The following is a 15,607-nucleotide window of genomic DNA, read 5'->3' on the forward strand; positions in this document are numbered from 1 at the left end:
CTATTTGTTGATGTATCACCAGTCTTTTAAAAAAATACTGTCATCACTGGAACCATTAAATAGAGGTATGATAGACCCATTATATAATGCTAAGCATTGATCTCTGCTGTTTCCAATCATTTCGATTTTAAAATATCTGTGCTCTTCAATTCTATTGTGCATTTCCAATTAAAATTGCTCAATCATTGGTGGCCATGCCTTCAGTTGCTGGACTGTAAGATCTGTAATTCAGTCCTGACGCCTCTTTATCTCAATGCCTCATTTCCGCCTTCAAGACACTCTCTAAAACCTAACTCTTTTTCTTTGACCTAACTTTTGGTCATCTGAATTAATATCTCCTATGTGACTCCTTTCATTCTGTATTTTATAATATTGCCTATTACGTTAAACTGTATGAATTATTATTGGGTATTGTGAAGAACTTTCAGCATAGAAGCAAGGTATTTAGTCGAAGAGAACCATGTTAGTATTTATGCTTTCCACATGCATTCTCATCATCTATTTAAGCTGACTGATCCATCTGTTACTTTATCCCTTGCTTTTAATCTATCATTTGTATATGTAAATCGATATTATCATGGGACAGACAGTGTTATAGTAATAGTGTCACTGATCTGGTAATCCAGAAACTGAGGCTAATGCACTTGGAAGTATATGTTCAAATTCAACCACAATAACTCATTCATTAATTCCATTAGGGAAGGAAATCTGCTGTCCTTACCGAGTCTAGCCTACATCAAACTCCAAACCCACAGCAACTAGTTCAAAATAGCTTAGTTGGAGTGAAATGAAAGGTGGATAACAGATGCTGCCTTTCTGTATTTATGCTCATACCCCTTAAAGATATAAAGATAAACAAAATTAATTGGCCTTTTTCTGAGTCATTGCATTAGAAATTCTGATTAAACTAAAGATTTCTGAATGTTGTGGAAATAATGCTGTACTGTGATTTTGCTTTTGGAAGTGTCATTGCAAACATTAACAAAAACTTGAGTTGCATTTGTTTTTTTTTAATCCATCAAATTGATTCTTTATCAAGGTTAAAATAGTTTTATCTTTAATTATCTGGGGAGACCAAGTGATGGAATAGAACATAGAACATAGAAAAATACAGCGCAGTACAGGCCCTTCGGCCCTCGATGTTGCGCCGACTGGAGCCTACCTAACCTACACTAGCCCACCTAACCTACACTAGCCCAATAACCTCCATATGCTTATCCAATGCCCGCTTAAATGACCATAAAGAGGGAGAGTCCACCACTGCTACTGGCAGGGCATTCCATGAACTCACAACCCGCTGAGTAAAGAATCTACCCCTAACATCTGTCCTATACCTACCACCCCTTAATTTAAAGCTGTGTCCCCTAGTAACAGCTGACTCCATTAGTGGAAAAAGGTTCTCACTGTCAACCCTATCTAAACCCCTAATCATCTTGTACACCTCTATCAAATCTCCCCTAAACCTTCTTTTCTCCAATGAGAACAGCCCCAAGTGCCTCAGCCTTTCCTCATACGATCTTCCTACCATGCCAGGCAACATCCTGGTAAACCTCCTCTGCACTCGTTCCAATGCCTCCACATCCTTCCTATAATATGGCGACCAAAACTGCACACAATACTCCAGATGAGGCCGCACCAGAGTCTTCTACAACTGCAACATGACTTCAGGACTCCAGAACTCAATTCCTCTACCAATAAAGCCCAGTACACCATATGCCTTCTTCACAGCACTATTTACCTGGGTGGCAACTTTCAGAGATCTGTGTACATGGACACCAAGATCCCTCTGCTCATCCACACTACCAAGTAGCCTGCCATTAGCCCAGTAATCCATCTTCTTGTTACTCCTACCAAAGTGAATGACTTCACACTTACCTACATTGAACTCCATTTGCCACCTTTCTGCCCAGCTCTGCAACTTATCTATATCCCGCTGTAACCTGCCACATCCTTCTTCGCTGCCCACAACTCTACCGACTTTCGTGTCATCCGCAAACTTGCTCACCCAGCCTTCAAGCCCCTCCTCTAGGTCATTTATAAAAATGACAAACAGCAATGGTCCCAAAAACAGGTCCTTGTGGAACACCGCTAGTAACTGCACTCCAAGATGAACCTTTATCATCAACTACTACCCTCTGTCTCCTTCCAGCCAGCCAATTCCTAATCCAAACCTCTAATGCACCCTCAATGCCATACCTCCGTAGTTTTTGCATTAGCCTGCCATGGGGTACCTTATCGAACGCCTTGCTAAAATCCGTATACACCACATCTACTGCTTTACCCTCGTCCACTTCCTTGGTCACCTTCTCAAAGAACTCAATAAGGTTTGTGAGGCACGACCTGCCCTTCACAAAACCATGCTCACTATCCTTGATCACATTATTCCTATCCAGATGTTCATAAATCCTATCCCTTACAATTCTCTCCAAGACTTTGCCCACAACAGAAGTGAGACTCACTGGCCTATAGTTACTAGGGCTATCCCTACTCCCCTTCTTGAACAAGGGGACCACATTTGCTATCCTCCAGTCTTCTGGCACTATTCCAGTAGACAACGACGACATAAAAATCAAGGCCAATGGCTCCGCTATCTCCTCCCTAGCTTCCCAGAGGATCCTAGGATAAATGCCATCAGGCCCAGGGGACTTATCTATTTTCATCCTTTCCAGTATTCCCCAGACCTCTTCCCTACATACCTCAAGGCCATCCATTCTAATCACTTGTGACTCAATATTCACATCAGCAACAGTGTCCTGTTCCTGAGTGAATACTGACGAAAAGTATTGATTTAGTGCCTCTCCAATCTCCTCCGCCTCCACGCGCAACTTCCCACTACTATCCTTGACTGGACCGATACCTACCCTAGTCATCCTTTTATTCCTGACATACCTATGGAAAGCCTTTGGGTTTTCCCTAATCCTACCAACTAAGGACTTTTCATGTCCCCTTCTCGCTGCTCTTAGCTCTCTCTTTAGATTCTTCCTGGCTACCTTATAACTCTCAATCGCCCCAACTGAACCTTCACGCCTCATCTTTACATAGGCCGCCCTCTTCCCTTTCACAAGGGATTCCAATTCCTTATTAAACCACGGCTCCCTCACAAGACCCTTTACTCCCTGCCTGACTGGTACATACTGGAATATAACCTCAAACATACTTCAAACAGACTGGACTGTGATCTCTAGCAATTACAAAGATAACAAGGTCTGGCATGCCCTGCTCAACAGCTAGCCAGTCCAATATTGAATATCAAATTCTTTTCAGTTGCCATTTAGTTATTTGGAGAAGTTGCAGTATTATGGTAATTCTAAATTGGTTTCCTTTTCTCATTTAGGGATACATTACAGAAGTTGCCGCAGCTGGCTGCTATCCACCACAACAACTGTATGTACATTGCCCACCACCTGATCACCTTGGGACACCAGTTCCAGTGCACCCTGCCAAGTCCTTTGTGCAATGGAGCTGCCACCTTTGTAGATTTTGTGCCAAGCTTTAGGCGGTTAGGTGCGTGACTTGATTTTCTTTCACTAATTGTTGAGCCCCGTAATGATCTTTGACTTTTAAAAGTATTTCCTAACGTAGCATAACAGCAGTGATGATCCGTAACTTATTGTGTTCGGAGAAGAATTGAAAATGATTGCGGATGTAGAGGCTTCACTTACAAGCCTGTTGAATCAGATTTGTTGCTGTGATATTTTAAGATTACATTTAAAAATCTGCCTTGCTTCTCTAAAGAATAAGAACTTTACTAAGCATTAACATTGCGGATTGTTTTTGTGATAATGTTGGCAGTGAATTTTCTTGTTCTGCTTCTGGGAATACTCTGAAGTGAAAATTTTAAATTAGTTTTGAGGGAATTCCTTTGAGGTGTATTCCACCACCCTGTCACCACAGTTATGGAGCTATAAGCTGGCTGAAAGATTGTCAAGAATTTCAAACCTGTGAGAACTGACAGCAGTTTAACAATGAGTACCTCCCTGACACCAGCTTAATCTTCAGTAGTGTTCAGAACATAAGAACTAGGATCAGGAATGGGCAACTCATTTCCTTGATCCTGCTTTGCCATTTAGTACGTATCCCATTAATTGGTTATTAATTAAAAATTTGTCCATCTCTTTCGTAAATTTATTCAGTGCCCTGGTGTCCATTGCACTCTGAAAAGTAAATTCCACAAATTCATGATCCTTTCAGAGAAGTGATTCCTCCTCAACTCTGTTTTAAGTCTGCCACCCCAGCCTAAAACCGTGACCTTTTGTTTTAGATTGTGCGACAAGGGAAACATCCGTTCTATGTATGCTTTGTCTGTCCTTTTGAGTATCTTATATACCTCATTTAGCTCTCCCCTTATTCCTCAAAACTCTGCAAGAATATAGGCCTAAATTGCTCAGTTTCTACTGAGAAGTCAAGTCTTGCTTCTCTGGAATTAATCTAGTTAGTCTTCGCTGAACTGCCTCCAACGCCATTACATCCTGCAATTACGTCAATACAATTATTTCAGCTCAATTAATGTGATCCTTGGGTTCCACTAATTTCAACCAAGCTGTGAATGCAATTGCTGGCAGTCCTGTAGATATCTTAGTGAGCAAAAACAATTTTTTTAACAGATGCTTGTTCTAACTTTTAAAGCTCAAGGAAACACATGATTGAACTGTCAACATCACAGTCTGTTGAAGCTCAAAACCTTTCTGATTTAAGCTCTTGTTTTTTCAATCGTCGCTTCCACTATTGTGACTTACAATAGAATCCTGACATTGATTGTTACAGGGAGTTTAGAGGAAGAAGGGGGAGAAATGTTTGGTTATTTTTGTCTAAACATTGTCAGCTTCCAGGAATTGGCTCCCACTCTGCTATAGTGAGGCAGCTGATTAATTGGTGAGTGTCTGATGCGTGGTTAAGGTTTATTCTGTTTCTGAGTTGAGGTTAGCGGGAAAGCAGAGGAATATATGGCAGCAATTCGGGGCACATATTTAGATAATGATATGCAGAGTGTGACAGAAAGGGGCAGTGTGCACATTTTATTATAGGCAGCAATTGGGATAAATGGAGGAAAGAATGGGTAAAAGTTAAAAATTAATGTCTTTCACTTAAACGTACATAACATTTCAAACAAAATGAGTGAATTGGCAGCACAAAGAGAGTTTGATTATCATGATCTTGGATCCAAAGATGTAGAATCTGAATGGTTGGCGATGAGAAAGAACAGGGGAAAGGAGACATTAATGGGAGTAGTCTAATTATCTAGCAGTAGCTATGGATAGGACAGAGAGTAATTAAACAAACATATTCTCTCCATGTCTGCGTGTGTTTCCTCGGGGTGCTCTGGTTTCCTTCCACAGGCCAAAAACATGCAAGCTAGATGGATGGGTCATGCTAAATTGGCTAGTGTCTGGGGATATGCAGGCTAGGTAGGTTAGCCAATGGGAAATACAAGACACAGTATCGGGTTGGGCAGTGGGTCAGAGTGGAATGCTGTTCAGATGATCGGTGTGGACTCAATGGGCTGAGTGACCTGCTTCCACTCTGTAGGAGCTCTATGATTCTAAACTTAAATAAGGGTAATTATAAAGGAATGAGGACAGAGTTGGGTGGAGTGTAAAAGAATTCAGCAGAAAAGATGGTTGGTAAACAATGACAAATACTTAAAATAAAGTTCATGACATGCAACAAAGATATATCACACTGAGGAAGAAGGATTCTGAGAAGGAGATAGATTAACCATAATTAACCAAGGACATTAAAGATTGCATCAAATTGTTTCACTTTTTTTTGCAATGTCGCAAAGATTAGTGGGAATATAGAAGGTGAAGTAGAGTTTTAAAAACCAGCAGAAGATGACCCAAAAAGAAGAGGGAGAAAATAAACTTTAAGGGTGAAATTGATAGTAAAATATAGAGTCATAGAGATGTACAGCATGGAGACAGACCCTTCAGTCCTACTCATCCATGCAGACCAGATATCCTAATCCAATCTAGTGCCACCTGCCAGCACCCGGCCCATATCACTCCAAACCCTTCCTATTCATATACCCATCCAAATGCCTTTTAAATGTTGTAATTGTACCAGCCTCCACCACTTCCTCTGGAGCTCATTCTATTCACATACCACCCTTGTGTGAAAACGTTGCCCCTTAGGTCTCTTTTATACCTTTTCACTTTTACCTTAAACCTATATATCGACATTTATATGTTATTACATTATGTATGTATATTCAGATGCCTAAAAAGGGAGAGACAGGCCTGAGTGAGTATAGGCTGTTTAGGAAATGAGGCTAGGGAAATAGGAAATGGCAGAGGAGTTGGATATATATTTTGCATCAGTCTTTGTGGTAAAAGACATTAGCATTCCAAAGATACTAAACACCGAGGGTCAAAAGAGAGGGACGAAATATTTGAGGGAAACTATTGGGCAAAAAGCTGATATGACCCTGGATCTAATGGCTAGCATCCTAGGATATAAAGGAATTAAGTCCAGAGATAGTGCATGCACTAGTGATACCTTCACAATCATCAGTAGATTCTGGAAAGGTCTCAGATGACTGGAAAGCTGCCATTGTAACACCCTTCCTCAAAAAGGGAAAGAAGCACAGAACTATCGAGCAACAACAGGAACAGAAATTGCTGGAGAAAGTCTGGTCTGGCAGTATGTATGGAGACAAAGCAGAGTTCACTCCTGCCACGCATGCTGCCAGACCTCCAGCATCTACAGCTGTTTTGATTTTGTTTTTAAAGGTATAGGCCAATTAGCTTAACATCTGTCATTGGGAAAATATTGGAATCTAATACAAATAATGTAATAACGAAGCATTTCAAAGTGTATAACATAATCCAGCAGAGCCAGCATGCCTTTGAGAAGGGGAAATCGTGTGCGACGAATTTGTTAGTTTATTTGAGAAGGTAACATGTAGAATAGATAAGGGGGAAGCAGTATTTCCATTTCCAAAAGACTTTCAATAAGGTACCGTACGTGTGGCTGTTTTTATTAGAAAAGTGGTCCTGGAGTTGGGGGTAGTGGTTTAGCATTGATTGAGGATTAGCTTAGTAAGTCAACTAATGCAAAAAGAATGGACTGAGTGGATTTTTTTATATGGCAGCCTATGACTAGTGATCGACCACAGGGATCAATGCTAGGGATCACAATTATTTACAATATATACTGGTGACATGGTTGATGGATTGAATAAACTATTGCTACAAAAATAGATGATAGTCTGCAGAGGAAAATAGGTTACATGAATTGGCAAAACCTCAGCAACTGGAACATTCTGTGGAAAAGAATGTGAAGTCTGCAGTTTTACAGGAATAATAGAGAAGTTGTAGATTATTTAAATGGAGGTACACTGTCGAGTGCTGAAGCACAGGGTTTTGGGGATTGTCTTCAAAAAGGTAGCAAAGAAATTTAGCAGGTAATAGGGAAAGCATATGAAATGTTGGCCTTTAGTTTAAAGGGAATAGTGTATAAAATAGGGAACAAACCTATCAGAAAATGCTGCAGAAACTGCACTGTCTGTGGAGAGAGAAATAGTTAATATCCTGTCCTGAGTCCAGAACAATTCTGAAGAATATTCATATTGGACTGAAACTGTTAACTCTATTTCTTCCTGTAAAGGTATTGCCAAACTTGTTGAAGTTCTTCAGCATTTTCTGTTTGTTTCTAATTTCAGAATTTGCCCTATTTTAGTTTTATAAAAATAGGGAAGTCTTGCTAAAACACTTAAGGCACTATTTAGAACACATCTAGAATGCTGTGAACAGTTTTGATCACCTTGTCTAAGGAAAGACAAATTGGCATTGGAAGCTGTTCAAGAGAAGGTTAATTTGTTTGATCCTAGGTATGGAGGGATTTTCTTATGAGTGGACCTTAAGTAGGTTGGGACTACACTGATTTGAGTTGAGAAAAATGAGAGGCGACTTTATTGAAACATATAAGATTCTTAGGGTGTTTGATAGGATAAATGCAGAAGGGTTGTTTCTCCCCTGGGAGATTCTAGGGTCAGACAGTATAATCTCCAAAGTAAGGGGTTGCCTTTTAAGGACAGATGAGGAATTTCTTCTCTCAGAATGGTGAATCTGTGGAATACTTTACTGTAGAGGGCTGTAGAGACTGTATTATGTATATTCAAGGCTGAGATGCAGATTTTTTTAATCAATAAGGGAATCAAGTTATGGAGAATAGGCAGGAATGTGGTGTCTTTTCTCATCATCACCCAGCCACATTAATGTTCATTCTTGTTTGTGAGACCTTGTTCTGCAGAATGATTGCCCATGTAAAAACATTGATTAAGATCGTCATAAATATTTTAAATAGTATTTTTTTGTGATGACCATAAGATGTAGGAGCAGAACTAGATCATTCGGCCTATCGAATTTGTACTATAATTTGATCAGTTTTCACAGTCTCGTTCACCTGCTTTCTCCCTGTAACCTTTAATTCCCTTACTAATCACTAACCTATCTATTGTCTTAAATACACTCCATCACTTGGCTTCCAGAGCCCTTTGCAGCAATATGTCCTAGAGATTAACCACCATCTGACTGAGGAAGATCCTCCTCATCTCAGTTCGATGTTTGATGTTCTTTTAAGGCCTTGATGTATTTGGTTATTATGGGATAGTATGAGTGGAACAGTGCAAAGAAATAAATAGGGAAAGATATTGTACCTGACAGTAAACAGTTCCATTTGGTTTGTGGTGTTCCAATATTTTTTGACTTGTAATTAGACTTCTATCCCTGTTTTTGATCCAAAATGAAATTGGCTTTGAAACATTTCAAAACAATTTGTTTACTAGGTAATAGACTTTAATTTACAGATTTTTAAAGGTAAATGTTCTGAAAAATAGTTAATTTTTGAGGCTGAAGTCAAATCAGAATCAATTTGTTGCTAGGTATGATGGTTTTGGGAGTTTTATGAAAACAGCTGGTCGTTACAATAAATTGCCTTTCTCAAACAAAAATTGCATTTTTCAAACCCTGTGTTTAACTGGCATCATGTCTCTCCTTGCCAGGAACGGAGTGCTTCTTGGTACAGTTGCGTGCCCAAAGAGACGAGTTACTGGAAAGGTTGTCGAATGCACGAAATCTTTCGAGCTTGGATGATGCGGATAATTACACAGCTGCAAATAAAGCAGTCCGGCAGGTTGGATACTGTGGTGCAGTTGCATGTTCTTTCAAATTTGCAGAGTCATTGACGTGTTTGCTAAGCCAAAAGAAAATGCAATGGTGAATGCATAAAATCTGAAATAAAACTGAAACATTTTGCACAATATTGTACTGAGATTTGGTGTCCAGATTGCAGTCAGGATATCGATTCAGTAAAGGTTCAGAAGAGTTTTAAAAGAATCATACCAGAAGTGAGACACTAAAAACAGTCAGGAAAGACTGGGTAGGATAGGCCTTTTTATTTCCTCTGAAAAAGCTGAAGGTTGCGGGCTGATATAATAGAGATCACTAAAATTGTGAGGTGACAAAAATGGTGGAGAATCTCAGCAGGTCTGGCAGCATCCATAAAGAGAAAATAGTTAATATTTTGAGTCCTGTTCTGACAGGTGTCACGGATCTGCTAGACCTTATGTGTTTCTCCAGCTTAGTATTTCTCTTCCAGATTTCCAGCATCTGGAGCTCTGTGTTTGAAATCGAGGTGGTTCGTTAACTGGACGTAGAGATGTTTTTGGGTTTCTGGAACATAGAAAACATTATTTACAACAGGAGACAACAGAGAAACTTCTTTACTCTGCGTGCATAATGTGGAACAAAAATCTTTTCGAGAGAATTAAAATAGGGGAAATGGAAGAGAAAGATATACTAGTTAGGTTACATGAAAAGGGAAGAGAGGTGGCTTATATGGAGTGTAACTCACAGCATGGAGCATTTGGATCCGATAGTCAATTTGTCTCCAAAGTAGACGCAAGTTAGCTGTTTTTCCTTGCAATTTGTGATTGAGGCTATAGACCTGCTTGTATAATAGAAGAACTAACAGTGGTCATATTTTACTGCATTCAGGACTTGACTGAATTATGCAATTGGACTGGGTGGGCTGTTGGGCAATCTGAAGAGATTTGAAAAGAAAATTCTATTTCTAGAAATAACAGCGGGTTCATCAGAATTTAAAAATAAATTGAAATTTGAAATGTGACCTGCCCTTTCAGTCGGAATTGTGTGGCTTCAGCTTTTCCTGTTTGTACTGTTAATTCCTTTAGCGTGTTTCCATACACACAGTTCACACCTCAGTCCTTTGTGTAGTATTGGGCAGGAATTATATCGATATTCATATCATCTCTTTTAAATCATTGATTTCTACTTTAACTTTTTGATTATTTAGTGAAGGGTTGGTGGGGGACCCTATCAAAAAATTGTGCAAATTGTGTCTGTCAAACCTTCTGTTTAAGACTGTTCTATTCTAGTCCCCAGTAGAATTTATTTAAAACAGTTGTTTTTTTTCTGCTTTTCTTTTCCAGGTGATTCATCAGTTAAAACGGTTGGGCAAAGTTTGGCAAGATGTGCTTCCAGTTCATATATATTGCAAAGCTATGGGGACTTTACTTAACACAGCAGTTACAGAGATTGTGAACAAAGTCACAGTTCTAGAGGTAATTTGGAATGAAGTGGGATAAGATTTTGATCAAGGGCTTTTGTATTCGCTGGAGCAGAATTCTAATATTTTATCACTGGGTGATGAATGGTTTTATGTGTTTGCACAGATGACAGTACCACCTCTGTTTGAAGTTCTGACCTAGACACAAATGTGTTGATGTTGGGAACCTGAAAAGAGTTTAGTTTTATTTTTGTATTGTTTGTTTTTAATGAAGTTTTATACAATAGGGCACCAAATAGATGAAGAGAATGTCTTCTCATTGGTAAGTATCATGACTTGGTGCTATGAATAGGGTTAAAAAAAACTGTTTTGTTGTTTCCCATTTAATCGATTATTTCAGTGTTTTTGTAGGTTTGCAAAGATATTGCAAACTGTCCTGGTGTTTATCTTAGATTGTCATCTACATTTGATTTTTTTATGAGCTGATATCCCCTTTCTTGTCTCTTTCTATGTAAGATTCTCCCTCTTGTGCCATTTTTAGGTTGTGTGTGCAGCATGACATTTAGAATATTGTGCACTGCTCTGGATTTCAGATTCAGAAACACTAGAAGGTGCAAAAATATTTACAAGGATGATGCCAGAATCAAGAATCTGCATTGTTTAGACAGTCAAGGGGGTAAATCTTAAATATTATAAAGGGGTTCGCTAGAGATATAGCAAATATTGTAGCTTGCAGTGTGTCCAGAATTGCATGTTTTTAATACATCATTGCAAAATTCAAAATGGAATTTGCGAGCAACTTGTTTACTGAAAAAGTACCTGGAATGTGGAATGTTCACATGGATTATTAGAGACAAATTGTATAAATGCATTGAAGGAAATGCTGTATAATCATATGAAGGAGCAAGTAAAAGAAAATATCCTGATGAGGTGAGATGAAATACAGTTGGAGAAGACTCATTTGCAATGTTATTACTGACATAGAACAATTGGCTCAAATAACTTGTTTCTGTGCTGATTCTAATTTGATGTAAATTTCAGCTGTTCATCAGGGCACTGATTGAATGTTTGTTGGGGCATAACAATATTTCCCTGCTTTAGTTTTACAAGTTGTAATGGAATTTTCAACATGTGTTACACCAACTAGGTAGGAATTTTAGTTGGGGGCCTAGTAAACTCTATTAGGTAATGTTGCTTTTTATGTCCACATGTTGGAGTGGAACCAGAACGACGTAACTATCGAAGCAAATTATCTGTGTGGTATTGAGAATATTAACCACCCTATATATTAGAGTGCCCTATACCATATTGTGGACTGTGGTTATAGATTCTGTACTAATCTTATTAGTTTTGAGTTGACTCTATTACAGTGTTAGGAATTGTTCAACCTTTTATGTTGCAGGATATCTCCTCGGAAAGTGCAGACTGCCTCTATACGTTATGTAGAGCTATACTGGAGGAAGGTCCACAGATCTTCCAGCCACTACCTGAAGAAAGTGGAAACAAAAAATATCAGGAAGAAGTTGCAGTATATGTCCCAAAATGGCCAAAATTCAAGGAACTAATGATAGTCCTTCAGGCCAGTCTGCAGGAGTTAGTGGACAGGTAAACCTTGGATTATAAATCGCATAAATAAATAATGATTTTGCTTTCTACAACGATGGGTAATATTGTTGTAAGTAGTGCTGAATGGCTGTGTAAAATATTCCTTTTAATTAATATTCTGTTGAATTGTCCATGTTAACGGTACAGTGTGCATAGCAGCACTTTTGTTTTGTGTTGCCAGGTTACATTATGCTCTTTCAAAGTCAAATTGCTTTACATTACATTGGACAAGCAAACCAATGCTAGTGTGCTGTATATCTTGCTCTCCGACTACGCTTCCTGCATCACATCTCTCTCTCTCTTTCTCTCTCTTTTCTCTTCCTCCTCCTCCTCTTCTCGATACCCCTCTGCCACCATCATTATTGGCAACTCCTTGCAGGCAAAGATGACTCTTCCACTCTCGGGGTGAGTCTGTAGGTAGCTGTACAGATTCCTCCACACCCAACCACAGCTAGCACCACCATTCTCTGTTATTAAGAATATGGCAGTCTCTATATGTCATCATCTGTGCTTGGTGTAAATCAAACTGTTCAGATAATCTAATTAATGTCTGTGATTTAAACTCAATATTCTTTGATTGTAGCAACCCCCTCCACATTCTCACAAAGACAGACACACAGTTAAGTGACAAATCAAAGGGAAAAATAAATGAGATATAACTGGCCAGTTTAGTTAAGCTGATTCTGTGATCGGTAACATACGTGGCATACAGGACTATCTTGTGCTTGGTTGCTGATGACACCGATGCATGCAGATGTCTTCCAGTAGGCTCCCAGGAATAGACCCTTAATATTTATAACTGAGATTCTGCTCTCTGAACTTTCAGTAAGTTGATATTGCGAAGAAGCGATTAAACCCCAACCCTGTAGCTTTCGCAGGCACAATCCTTCTGACACAGTGCAAAACTAGTTTAAACTTTTGAACTCTCCCTGCTAGCGTTCCCACCTGCCTATGAGTTCCCAGTTAACACTCAGCATCAATTCTTTTCTGAGGAAGAGTCACACAGATGTACAGAATGGAAACAGACCTTTCAGTCCAACTCGCCCATGCCAACAGATATCCCAACCAAATCTTGTCCCACCTGCCAGCAGCCGGCCCATATCCCTCCAAACCCTTCCAATTCATGTACTCATCTAGATGACTTCGAAATGCTGTAATTGTACAAGTTTCCACCGTTTCCTCTGATAGCTCATTCTATACACATACCACCCACTGTGTGGAAAAAGTTGCCCCTTAGGTTTCTTTTATATCTTTTTCCTCTCACCCTAAATGTATGCCCTCCAGTTCTGGACTCCCCCACTCCAGGGAAAGGACCTTGTCTATTTACTCTATCTATGCCTTCATGATTTTGTAAATCTCTATAAGGTCACCTCTCAGCCTCCAATGCTCCAGGGAAAACAATCCTAGTCTATTCAGCCTCTCCCTATAGCTCAAATCCTCCAATCGTGGCAACATCCTTGTAAATCTTTTCTGAATCCTTTCAAGTTTCACAACATTTTTCCGATAGGAAGGAGACCAGAATTGCATACGATATTCCAAAAGTGGTCTAACCAATGTCTTGTACAGCTGCAACATAACCTCCCAATTCCTGTACTCAATACTCTGACCAATAAAGAAAAGCATACCAAACACCTTCATCACTACCCTATCTATCTGCAAATCTACTTTCAAGGAAATATGAGCCTGCAGTCCAAGGTCTCAGTTCACACCACATACTCGAAATGTGAACTGTTTCTTGCCACAGGTAATGCCAGACCTGCTGAGATTCTCCAGCATTCTCTGTTTGTTACCAATTTCCAGCACCCTCAGTGTTAAACTGAGTTAATTGCGAAAGGAGCTTGCCTTTCCTTGTTCTGGCACTGACTGGGTGTTCACGCTACATTTGTTCAACACGGTGTCATGCTACAGAAGTTTAATTATTCAGTTCAATGTGAGAAGCTTAAACTTTGTAACTAATTTACAGAAACAAGTGCAGCCTTCTGTTTGGAGAAGAAAATGTCCATATGATGGAAAAAGAATGTGAATTGGACATTTGCTAAATCTGCTAGACAAATCTGTTCCTTATGGAGACTAAGTATTTGATCTCTCCATCTGCCAGCTGGACAAGCATGTCTTTGGCATCCAAGACTAGCATTAATTCAATGTTGGCTGATGTGCCAAAGATCAGGAAATAAGCTAAATAATTATTCATCATAACCCATCTCACCTACTGTATTGTGACCTCATTATCAGCTTTTATTTTTCCAGGACTGACCATTATTCATCCCTTTGTCGGTCTGCCTGTCTTTCTCTCTGGGCTTAATCTCCATCTATTTGCTTACTCCTTTTTCCCTCTACCCCACCCCTTGTCTTCAGCATTAATGCTATCTTTTTCCGAGCTACTAATAGTTTTGAAGGAGGTTTACTGGACCCAAGGTTATTTGTGCTCTGTGCTTTCACTCTAAAGATGCTGCCAGACCTGCTGAATTTCTCCAGTTTCTGTTTTTTTTTGTTTTCCAGCATCTGCTTTATTATTAGATAATTACAATATTTCATTTTAAGCAAAGTTACTGTAACGCCAAGAGTATTTTTACAGATGCAAAATAATTTGAGATTAATGGACAACACTGACATTTATTTGCTGTCTTTGTCAAGAAGTCCAACTTCGCAAAGCGCCTCATGGTGGAGTTGAGATGTTTGTGTAAATCACTGTACACATTTTGAACCAGCAGCATACCATAGGCAATAAGAAGACTCGTCAGTATTTGGTCTCAGGAGGTGGTATGTGTGCAGCCAGGGTAATTGGACCCTTGGTATTCGCACCTCATGTTCAATGATTAAATACTGAATTCTTGTTTAGGGAGATACATGGTCCCAACTGATCTTGCAGCCTACTCAGTGCACCCACCTCTCAAAGGCTGGGGCACTGCCCTCCATGCCAAATCGAGTTTTTTTCATAAAAAGCCACATTAATGAGAATATCTTTAATTTGCATGTTCTTAAATTTGATGTTTAAGTTGTGTTAAACTTTGGACCTATTGTTTGATTTCACTTTATTTTTCAATATGTTTAGATGGACTGATGGGAAGGGCCCTTTTGCAGCAGAATTTTCTCCGGTTGAGGCAAAAAGCCTAATCCGAGCTTTGTTTCAGAACACTGAGCGAAGAGCCGCCGCGCTGGCAAAAATTAAATAGATATTGTTATGATTTTCTATGTATTCAATGAATGTAATGTCAATAAATGTATATTTACCTTGTAAACTTTTATATTTTGTTTTTAATACTTTTTAAAAGCCATACAAATGTTGAATATTGTAGCAGAATCTTCAAGTAGCCAATTTGTATCAGCTGTTGCCTGGAATAAAAACACTGCAAAAACTTTTCTTTTAGTCCCTTTTCAAATTTTTCCCACGTCAATCTGACAGCTATTAGGCTAATTAAATGATTCCAGTAAGGGATCTGTTGGAGGTAGCCCAGAGACGGTTCACTGGGTTGAT

The 15,607-nt window shown here is 39.2% G+C and overlaps 1 protein-coding gene across 1 annotated transcript in view; it reads left to right on the forward strand.

Annotated features, from left to right (window-relative positions):
• The window catches only part of zw10 (zw10 kinetochore protein), a 37,466-nt gene extending 22,089 nt beyond the window's left edge, over positions 1-15,377 (forward strand). The window contains exons 12-16 of the mRNA XM_060846763.1: positions 3,335-3,504; positions 9,002-9,132; positions 10,451-10,582; positions 11,930-12,132; positions 15,185-15,377. Of these exons, the coding sequence (XP_060702746.1) occupies positions 3,335-3,504; positions 9,002-9,132; positions 10,451-10,582; positions 11,930-12,132; positions 15,185-15,305 (757 nt within the window). The 3' untranslated portion in view covers positions 15,306-15,377. The remainder of the gene's footprint in view (positions 1-3,334; positions 3,505-9,001; positions 9,133-10,450; positions 10,583-11,929; positions 12,133-15,184) is intronic.
• Positions 15,378-15,607: the final 230 nt, after the last annotated feature.

Source organism: Hemiscyllium ocellatum, chromosome 29 (assembly GCF_020745735.1).
Source record: "Hemiscyllium ocellatum isolate sHemOce1 chromosome 29, sHemOce1.pat.X.cur, whole genome shotgun sequence".
Taxonomy (NCBI): domain Eukaryota; kingdom Metazoa; phylum Chordata; class Chondrichthyes; order Orectolobiformes; family Hemiscylliidae; genus Hemiscyllium; species Hemiscyllium ocellatum.